This window comes from Myotis davidii, unplaced genomic scaffold (assembly GCF_000327345.1).
Source record: "Myotis davidii unplaced genomic scaffold, ASM32734v1 scaffold233, whole genome shotgun sequence".
Classification (NCBI taxonomy): Eukaryota; Metazoa; Chordata; class Mammalia; order Chiroptera; family Vespertilionidae; genus Myotis; species Myotis davidii.
In genome coordinates, this window is record NW_006285917.1 from 111405 (window position 1) to 122283 (window position 10879).

At 40.8% G+C, this 10879-nt stretch overlaps 1 protein-coding gene across 1 annotated transcript in view; it reads right to left on the reverse strand.

The window, feature by feature from the left end:
* NCKAP1L (NCK associated protein 1 like) overlaps positions 1 to 10879 on the reverse strand; it is a 44861-nt gene that overhangs the window by 21919 nt on the left and 12063 nt on the right. The window contains exons 10-20 of the mRNA XM_006756930.2: positions 8385 to 8441; positions 8054 to 8150; positions 7032 to 7141; positions 6730 to 6862; positions 6275 to 6356; positions 6024 to 6082; positions 5661 to 5806; positions 4369 to 4501; positions 3958 to 4077; positions 1604 to 1749; positions 1167 to 1298 (exon numbers count right to left, since the gene is read on the reverse strand). Of these exons, the coding sequence (XP_006756993.1) occupies positions 1167 to 1298; positions 1604 to 1749; positions 3958 to 4077; positions 4369 to 4501; positions 5661 to 5806; positions 6024 to 6082; positions 6275 to 6356; positions 6730 to 6862; positions 7032 to 7141; positions 8054 to 8150; positions 8385 to 8441 (1215 nt within the window). The remainder of the gene's footprint in view (positions 1 to 1166; positions 1299 to 1603; positions 1750 to 3957; positions 4078 to 4368; positions 4502 to 5660; positions 5807 to 6023; positions 6083 to 6274; positions 6357 to 6729; positions 6863 to 7031; positions 7142 to 8053; positions 8151 to 8384; positions 8442 to 10879) is intronic.

Below are 10879 nucleotides of genomic sequence, written 5' to 3' on the forward strand. Positions count from 1 at the left end.
CGTGGCCCATGCGCAGAAGTCGGTATTTTGTGGAAGAGCCACACTCAAGGGGTCAAAGAGCCGCATGTGGCTCGCAAGCCACAGTTTGCCAAGCCGCAGTTTGCCAATCACTGCCCTAGCTCATTCTATTCCATGAACTGGCCACACTGATCTCCTCCATGTCCCCTGAACATACCAGGCAAGCTCCCCCACTAGAAGGCAAGCTTTTGGGAGTAGGGAATTTTATATTCTGTATACTGCTGTATTAACAGCTTCTTGAACACTGCTTGTTCAATGAAAATTTGTTGAATGAATGACTAAATATACTACATATTCCCAAAGAAAACATAGAATATTAGGAGATTGTTCGCAATAACTCTTCTCCTCATTCCCCTAATTGCTAACTATAGTGCCCAATTCCAATATAAGGAATGTTCCTCCTACTTTGGGGGGAAGGGGCAAAGAAATGAGGGGTAAAGTGGAGGGGAAAGAATCAATTTTATGGAGGCCTATTATACATATGTCTGTCAGGAACTTTGCACTCATTATCTACCAATTCTCAATTACAGGTAATTCTCAATTCTCTGTCTATAAAATAAATATCATTATCCTTACTTTACAGGGTAGGAAACTAAGGCCCAAACAAGTTGAATAACCTACTCGAGTGTCTTAGCTAATAACTAGGATCTCAACACAGTTCTGCTGACTGCAAAGGCTCTGCTCATTCTTCTAAACCAGTGGTGATCAACTCTGGCTGTTCATCAAACCCACCTGTAGAAGTTTGGGGTTCTTTTTTGTTTATTCCCTTTTAATAGAGATTCTTGGGAACATATGCCAGATTGACGGCATCAAAATTTCTAGGTGGAGCCGAAACCGGTTTGGCTCAGTGGATAGAGCGTCGGCCTGCAGACTGAAAGGTCCCAGGTTCGATTCCAGTCAAGGGCATGTACCTGGGTTGCGGGCACATCCCCGGTGGGAGATGTGCAGGAGGCGGCTGATCGATGTTTCTCTCTCATCGATGTTTCTAACTCTCTATCTCTCTCCCTTCCTCTCTGCAAAAAATCAATAAAATATATATTTTTTAAAAAATTTCTAGGTGTAGCATGACCACCAAGATGAATCTAATGGAACCCAACTTTGAAAATGAACACACTATACAAACTTAGAAGACAAGGTAAGAGTGATACCTGTTGAGTCTGGCCTCCAGATGGCTGCTGAGATACTCAGAAGGGAATATGGTGTGTTCAAATACAGAGAAGCTGTGTACGTGATTCATTGTCAGTGCCAGTTCTGTTAAGTTTACATGTAGCTTGTCCATGCTGCGTAAAATTGAGAAAGTATAATGAGCCTTGATTATGGGTCTGGCTCTACCTGCTATTATCTGGGAAGGATTTGTCAGGCCATGACCTTCAGATCCCTTTCATCTGCTAGGAACACTCAGCCTAGAACAGTACACATTGATACCAGCTACAAAGGCAAAGTAGAAAATTCACATTTCAGTGCTGTTCCATATGTCATTCCTCACCACCACTCCTGAATTCTCTTGCTGTATCACCTTCCCTCTTCCCAGTTCTCCCTTCTTTGATGCAGTGCCCATTTGGTCCTCTAGGGCCCAGATCCTCACTTGGTGACAATGCTGCGGTTCTTCCGATGACTCTCAGCTCCTGGCTTTTCCCTCTCAGGCTCTCCTTTTTTGGGAGTCTGCCTCTGCTTCATGGTTTTCTTGTTCTTGGCCTTGCTGATGGTAGTAGCAGAGTGCTTAGGCAGAAGCTTTAGAAAAAAAAAAAAAAAAAAAAAAAAGTGAAAAACAAACAGTGAATAAAGAAATGAGATTAGTTCCTAAACCTGCCAAGTAGCCCATCTAACAATTATAAAAAGGTTCCTCCATGATTGTCTGTCCTTTTATTTTTCTGCCTTTCTCTCTCTTTCCTCCCAGTATTTCTTTCTCTAATGGGGGCCTATTTACAAAGTGCTCACCTCTTTTCGTTTTTATTAAATATCTTCCCATGTTTCAGCTCAAATCCCCTACCCACATCTGAAAGAGAGTCTTTCCTAATGGAAAAAGTCAAGTAAAAAGAATGCAATCTAAGAGCTCCACTCAACTGCACTTTCTAGGGTCTTCCAACCTAGAAGATAGTTGGGGTTTTTTGCTGGAACAACCATCTCACCTGCTGCATTCCTTCATATACTGTCCAGTTGAGACAGTAACCCACACTACTACAGCCCACCGAAAACTCAGAGCTCACAATGTGGCCAGCTCTCTCTCTTTCTACTTCTTTTCTTTCTTTCTTTCTTTTTTTAAATATGTATATTTTATTAATTTTTTACAGAGAGGAAGGAAGAGGGATAGAGAGTTAGAAACATCGATGAGAGAGAAACATTGACTAGCTGCCTCCTGCACACCCGCTACTGGGGATGTGCCTGCAACCAAGGTATATGCCCTTGACCGGAATCAAACCTGGGACCTTTCAGTCCGCAGGCCGATGCTCTATCCACTGAGCCAAACCGGTTAGGGCTCTTTCTTTTTAAAAAATAAGATACCATATTTATTGCTAGCTAGTTTAAACATCAGTTCTGAATCTCTTTTCTTCAGATAGATATCCCAGTTATCCATACAGAAAATCTAAGACAGACCTTACTGTTCCAAAAAAATCAAGTCCACCTTGATAGACAAAGATGTGTCAACCTTGAAATCATGCGAAAATGTCTGTGATACATTCCAAAATTAATGCCAAAAAATGTAATTCTGTTAGTAATGGCAATATCACTAATTATTCATTCAAATGTGTAACTTTGGAAGGACCAATATTCATTTTACAAAGGTCTGGGGGTGTGAAAAACGCTGCTCCCATGTTTTAGTCATCCTGATTCAGCAATGAGCAAAACTTTGTCCCTTGCATGTAGTAACTATTCAAATTGAGTGATGAATACATCCATAAATGTACTTGCTTGCACATCTTCCTTGCATTAATTACTTAAATGTCTTTTAAACATGTGTTTTTCCTCTTTTTTCCTTAAACTTGGAAATTCTTCTAGGGCAGGGACTGTATACCTTCCTTCCAGGACCCCATCCCAAAAAGTACCCAATAAGTACCAAATAATGTAACAGCTAACATCTATTGAGAGTTATATACCAAATATGTAACATACTTTATTTCATTTAATCTTTATGATACCTCTATGAAGAAACTATTTTATCCCCATTTTACAAGTAAGAAAATATAAAGATTATGTAATAATATAACTGTGCATATGTATACACACACACACACACACACACACACACACACACACATACACACACACACACACAAAACCTGAATCCCCTTCTGCCAAAGTTGCTTCAAAGCCTGTCTCAAACCCAGGAAGGGTGGGTAGTCTGGGCAACCTAAAAGACTCCAGGGCAACAGTAAAACAAGTTCCTCATTCTCAAGTTTTCTGAAATTTAGGTTGAGCTAATCATGACCAGGTGCTATGAGTCAGTGAAGGGAGGGGAGGGGAGAGGAAAACAAGCAGACAAAAACAAGAAAGCAGCCCTGAGGATAAACACAGAGGAGGTACCTAAAAATGTTCAGACAGCCACAGATTAGATTGCACATAGATAGAAAGGTGAGACGAGACTGGTGATCTAGGGGCCACTGTCCAAGTATATGAACACAAGACAGGGAGAAGGGAAGTAAATTAGAATGTTAACTCATCTCTCAGAACTCTACAAATGACAGCATAGATTTTGTTGGAGTGCAGCTGTTCAAATAAGTATTTTTAGATACCTCTATCTAGTCCTACGGGAGTAAAGACTTAAGGGGCTACACTAAGAAAAGAATCCTACCATAAACTCAAGTACGCTGAAGCTCTAGCTCTACTTGAGAGAAAGGGTCTAGAGAACTTGACAATTGATGAGAAGAAAAAGGTAGTTAGAGGGAAAGGCACAGAGGGATGGCAAAGGGGAAATTTCTACAGGGAGAGGACTGAACCTACCTGCTCACTCAAGTTTCGCTGCTCAGCACAGATCTCCAGGACACAGTTACTGGTCTGCTTGGCCAACTCTTCCAGGAAGGAGTTGCAGTGATGAAGGCCATGGTTCTTCAGGTGGGGGTACTTTGGGAAAGAGGAACCCCGGAAAAAATTATCATCACTAGGAGAGTCACTTCTTCCTCATAATACTGCTCTGCTCCTCTGGCCTGAGCTATCTACCCTTCTACAGAAAAGGAATCTGAAACCCAAGAGAGAACATCGTCTACATAAAGCTGAGACACTTGGGAACTCATATCACATACCTATGTTTGCGCCCTTCTTGGGACCAAAATCAACCCTTGGAACTGTGTTTTGAGGGAATACGAATGAGATGTGATTGGAGAGATAACCAGGTTTGGAGTTCAGGGTACCCACCTCCTCTGGGCACATCTCATGAGTGCAGTGAACAAAATGAGCACAAATTAGGGGGAAGGCAATGGCATAACGCAACATGGTAGGTTCCTCCAGGGTCATAGCAAACATCTTCTCAAAGGTACGGAGATGAAAGCTGCAGGAAAAAAGAGAAGGAGACTTAAACCAAAGTTTAGGTCACTTTGAAGTGGAGACAATATTCATTGTTTCAACAAATATCTGTTGATATTCATCACTCCCTTTTTAATTTTCCTACCCTTAAGGTAGACAGGAACTCAAGAAACAACCCTTTCAGACTCTTATACTAGACTCAAGAGCAGTTTAGGGATAATTTTCTTCCCTTTCTTTGTACAAAATTTGCTATTCCTCCCGCAGAATCTCTAATTTAGAAGTCTTTCAGTACTACTGATTCACATTACTCCCAAACTGGACACTCAGGCTCTAAAAAAACTTTCTCAGATTAATTCCATGAGACTGATCTTTCCTCAACCTCCATTCTCTGAATATCATACACTCTTTTTACACTTTCTTACATCTGCAAATATTATGATGTCCCTTTCACACATGGGTGTTATATCTCTCCATCTATATTCAATGCAGAGAGAAGAGACAACATACTGTGTTGTTTGTTTGATCGGCTCAATGGGTAAAATTATGAACAAGGTCACTTAATAAATGATACTAAGAAAGACAAACTAGTTTTTATTCTCCAACTGCCTTATTCTCCAGCCCTTTTGATTATTTTCAGTTCTCCCCACTAAACCCCCAAATTTTGCATGTCTCTACTAAATCACAATAACCTAAGAATAAAAGAAGGTTCCAAAGATAACAGTGCAAAAAAAAAGATATATTGATGAATTATCCTAGAAAAAGGAAGGCTATGTAAAGTCCAAATGGTTTTCCTAAAGAAAGCCAGAACAAAAGGGAATTAGCCTCACATTCCTATTACTTAGTAGAAGCTGGAATGAGTAAGCTGAGGAGTTTGAGCATCTGCATTTAAGGAAATCTCAATAAAAACAAGACTTTCCCATCTGTCTAGCGGTTCTCAACCTGAGGGTCGCAAACAATGAAAATACATCCTGCATATCAGATATTTACATTACGATTCATAACAGTAGCAAAATTACAGTTATGAAGTAGCAACGAAAATAATTTTATGGTTGGGGGTCAACACAACATGAGGAACTGTATTAAAGGGTCGCGGCATTAGGAAGGTTGAGAACCACTCTAGGGCAATTACAGAGGCCATGCAAGAGATCGGGTGAACTGACAAAGAGCTCTGAATCAGGACATACCAGAAAGTAGACAAGTCAGATGTTTCCACCAGCATTTTCTCTACTGAATCCAGCATTCGGGAGTGAAAAACAATAAGGTTCATCACCTTGGCTAAATCAGGGTTCTCATACAAGTGCAGGGGAGCCTTAGCCACACTGGTGTATGCCTATGGTTGGAGTTGGGGAAAAGGATGGAGAAAAACAAGATAAATGAAAGGAAAAAAAACAGCCTTGGAGCTACAGTTTGGCTGTGGTTTTCCTGTCCAATTAACAGTTGTCAATGTTGAATCACTGCATATCGCAGATCTTAGGAGATAAAAAGAGAAGGGATTATGGAGGAGGGAGAACCTGAGAATGGGGAATCATTAACAGGAACAGATTTACCTGTAGGCGAAACCAGTCCAGTCTCAATCCAGAGAATTCAAATTTTTCTCCATTATCAACTGCAAGAAAAATAAAAGAAGTTTAAAAGGAAATAATAAAGCAGCACTCTATATCCAACTATATAGAATGGTAGATGCTCTTTGAAGTCATCTTGTCCCATTCCCTGGCTCAAGAGATCAATATTTCTAGAGGGAAAAAGAAAGATGTTCACCCTCACATATACCCTGCCTCCTCCACTTCCCTCCAGTTACCTTGTTTGAGATTCAGAGAAGAGAGAGTACTGACGAATGAGGACATGATAATGGACTCCTCCTCAGGACACACTGACAGGTTCTAAGAGAGAAGGTGGAGTTACCATCAAATGCACATATGTTTTATGAGGATAGAAATGAGGACCACAAGGTTCAGTCAGTGTATGCAGGTAGAAAGAACTATTAAGTACCACAAACAGAATGAACCAAGCAAAAGATGGAGGAAACTTCCTGGGTTCCCTGCCCTGCTAACACCTAATTTCTCTTTATTTTTCTCTCCTATTTCTGTGTAGCTTCACCTTGGGGGCAGTAGGGGGAGATTATTAGTCTTTCTTTTTTCTCTTAACAAATGTAGAGGGGGAAATCACACTTTTTGAGATTCAGCCAGGGTGTTGTCCAGGGGAAATGACTAGGGATCACCCTGAAATTTCCAAAGTATAATCAATTAAACATACTTGAATGATGTCACTGAGCACAAGAGCATCAAATCTGGCCAGGTACTGGAGGTGGTATTGCTGTAGCACTTTGATGTGTCTTCGGACCAGTGCCCTAATCTCCTCCAACAAGAAAAGCAGTTCTGCGATGCTCCTACAAAGTCAATGATGAGAAGGAGAGATGTATGAGACTAGAAATATGAACTGACAAAAGACAGTGATAACAGGGTGGGAACAGAGGTTTCCTAAGGTCATTTGATGCCTCCCTGTCCCTTTTCCCAGTCCATTTAAGGTCAAGATTTTTAACCATGTCAAGTACTAACGAGTCAGTGTAGTCCTCAGGTGTCTTTGTCTTGGTGACATTTTCCATGTGACGAACCAGCCAAGTGACCTCATCACGAATGAAGGAGAGGGCCATGAAAGTATAAAGGGCCTAAGGAGAAGACAGGGACTATGAGAATATCCAACTTTAAAAATGGATTTCAAAGCACAGAGAAAACTATCATAATATGTACATGGATACAATTGTGTAGCCACATCAACAATAGTGTCCAATAAACACAGAGACCCAGAAAAAACTATGTGGCACAGAATCAGACATGTACATATATAATAAAAGTATAATAGCCTAATTAGACCGGACAGCTGAATGACCATTCCAGACATCGTTCTGGACAAAGCCGCTGCAGCGGTGGCCGAGGCAGAGGCGGTTAGGGGCAATCAGGCAGGCAGGCAAGCAGTTGGGGGCAATTAGGTAGGCAGGAGAGCAGTTAGGGGTGATCAGGCAGGCAGGCAGGCAAGTGGTTAGGGGCAATCAGGCAAGTAGTTAGGGGTGATGAGGCAGGCAGGCAGGCAGGCGAGCAGTTAGGATCCAGTGGTCCCAGATTGTGAGAGGGACGTCCCCCAAGGGGTCCCGGATTGAGAGAGGGTGCAGGCCAGGCTGAGGAACACACACCCCCCCCCCGCATGAATTTAGTGCACTGGGCCTCTAGTGTAGATGTATTGACATTAGCTCACAGTCAATCCTCTTTCCTCCCTATCAAATTAAATTTTAGAAAAATTTATTAGACATTATGTGATTTTTAAAAAGCAAGTTCTGTCTTCAATTAGTTCATACTCAAATAGAGGATAAGTACACAAATACTAAAGTAAATGATGTACTATGATAGTGCTCAAAAAAGAGATACAAGAAGTCTGGGGTACTCCAAGAAGATTCGATGGGATTAGCATATACAAATACAAATAGATATCAGAAGACTCAGAAATGCAAAAATTCATGAATGCCAAGTCACTTCCCACATAGAGTCTTTATCATCATTTCCCTCCCAACATTTCTTTTTCTTACCTTGGGACCCAGTAGTCCTGGTTCATCAGTTAACACAGTCTCTAGCTCCTTCACTGCCATCCGCAGAAATTGACGTCGTTGACAGTGAAACTGGCCACTGAGAAACAAAAGTGGACATGAGAACATGGCCTCACCCACCCTTAAAAACTCTCCAAAGGCAGAGGAAGACTCAAGGCTACAGTTAGACTTTGTAAGAAAACACAAGAATCTGAGAGTAGCAGCAGGTTCTTGGGTTGAGGCAATAAGACTGTTCAGAAACTGGGGGTAAGAACAAAGACTAGAAGAGATTCCCATTCCATCCCCTCTTGGAGAATCCACCCCCCACCCTTACCTGTTCGCAATTACATGTTCCTTGCTTTCCTTTATGTCTGCCACTCGCTTGCCATACCTGAGGATTGACACAAGCACAGCAGGGTTGACCATACCACTGGTCAGGGGCCTTGTCCCACCTTCCCAGTCCTCAGAGATGCCAAACTACAGCCTGGGGCACATGGGCAGCCCTCACTGTCAGGATCTTTGCAAACCCTACGTTAACCGTGGCCCATTAATTAGTAAGAGACTTATAGGGCTTAGAGACCATTCAGTTCCCTTCATTATTTTGCAGATGAATAAAATAATACCTTGGGGGGGCGGGGGGGCGAAGAGGGGGGAATGACTTGCCCAAGATCAAATAGGGTTTTAATGGCAAAGCTGGGAGTAGGCTCCTTGTCCTATGCTCCTGCCTTGACACTTTCAAGACAAAGTACTCTTCCAGGTTTGATGGAGATAAAAACAGCTGTACATAAATATGACACAGACCCTGCTCTCAAGTAAAACAGTTACTCTAGCTCCGTGGTCGGCAAACCGTGGCTCGCGAGCCACATGCGGCTCTTTGGCCCCTTGAGTGTGGCTCTCCCACAAAATACCATAAAATACTAAGTGCAGGCACGCACATACAGTACAATTGAAACTTCGTGGCCCATGCGCAGAAGTCGGTATTTTGTGGAAGAGTCACACTCAAGGGGCCAAAGAGCCGCGTGTGGCTCGCCAGCCACAGTTTGCCGAGCTGCAGTTTGCCGACCACTGCTCTAGCTCTACCTTGGATCCCATTCCTACCCCACCCCTCACCTCTTAGAATTTAACTTTATTAGTTATCCCTTTGTCACTTAAATCGCTCCCTCCCCACTGGCTTATTCTCTTACCCCAACAAATAAGTTCAAAGCCTCCCTTATTCTAAAAAACCCTCGCCTGACCATGACAATGTAGTAAACTTTGGCTGTTCTTCCACACCACCAAACTCATCCAAAGGAACATCTATGTTCTTTTTACTTCTTTACCTTTCACCCTTGAACCCCACAAAACAAATTGCTCTCTCTAAGGTCAATGTGAACTCTGGAATCACCAAATTAAGTGGTCTTTTCATTGTCCTTGGTCTGTATGTAATATTTTACTTTCCTCACAATATCTCTTTTTTTCTATGAGTGACCTGTGCTCCAAAATCCTACATTATATTAGGCTCTTTGCTCTCTATGTTCCTCATATCTGTCTTTTCTTGTCCTCTATCACTGTTGCCACCACATTAGTCGAACTTCATAACCTTTCATTTCCCTTCTCCAGACCACACCCTTATTGAATTTAGCACACAATCAAAGAAATTTAAAGCTGGAAAGTATCTTAATTAAATCAGGATTCAACTCCACTGGCAAATAATTATTTCACCCACTACACAGTATGATGTAGAGACAGGATTTAGAGTTGAAAAATCTAGAATTACTTCCTAATTACACCTCTTAACTGAATGACATTTAGACTGTTTTCATATTATCATTTATTTTAAAGAATATAAATACTTATACCTGCTTATAAGTATTATGAAGATCAAATTATATCATTTATGTCAAAGGCTCCCTAAACTATAAACCTTATGTGTTAGTTGTTGTTCTTAGTGATGGGGAACTGAACATTCGTCAAATATCCCTTCTAATCCTCAGATTGGTAATCATTAGAAAGTTTTCTATATATCTAGATCTATCTAGGTATACAGATATAGCTATATATGTGTATATATATATATATATATATATATATACACACACAGATATAGATCCAAATCACTTCCTATAACTTCAGATTATTAATCTTAGATTTACTCTCTCTTAATTCTGGCAATTATTTCTTTTATGATAATACTCAATTGTTGAGAGTTGGAAGAATCAGTATTCAGATAGATTATAGATAATATATTTGTTTGTATGGAAATTTATATGGCTATTAAAATTTGAAATATAACTTCACCTCAGTTATTCCACTTCTGAGAATTTACCCTATAGAAATGTTCACAAAGATATACATCTTAGAACATTCATTACAGCCTTGTCTATAAATTTTTTTAAGAGTTGAAACATTTCAAATGTCCATTAATAGGGGATTGGGTAAATACATAATAGAATACTATTTGACTATTAAAAATAATAAGATAAGTCTCTATAGATTGATATGCAAAGATATCCAAAATATACTAAGTGGGGGGGGAAAGCAAACTGTAGAACATAATGTGGAGTGTGGATCCATTGCTTTTTTAAAATTGCTTACATAAGGTTGAAAGTACATATACACCTTATCTGTTTATCTATCCTATCTAATAAAAGAGAAACATGGTAATTGGCGTACGACCACTACCCTTCCTATTGGCTAATCAGCAAGATATGCAAATTAACTGCCAGCCAAGATGGTGGCCAGCAGCCAGACAGCTTGAAACTAACATGAGGCTTGCTTGCTTCACAGACGGAGGACTCCAACGTTCCCGACCTGCCTTGCCGGCCTCTGAGCTTGCAGTTTAAGAAACAT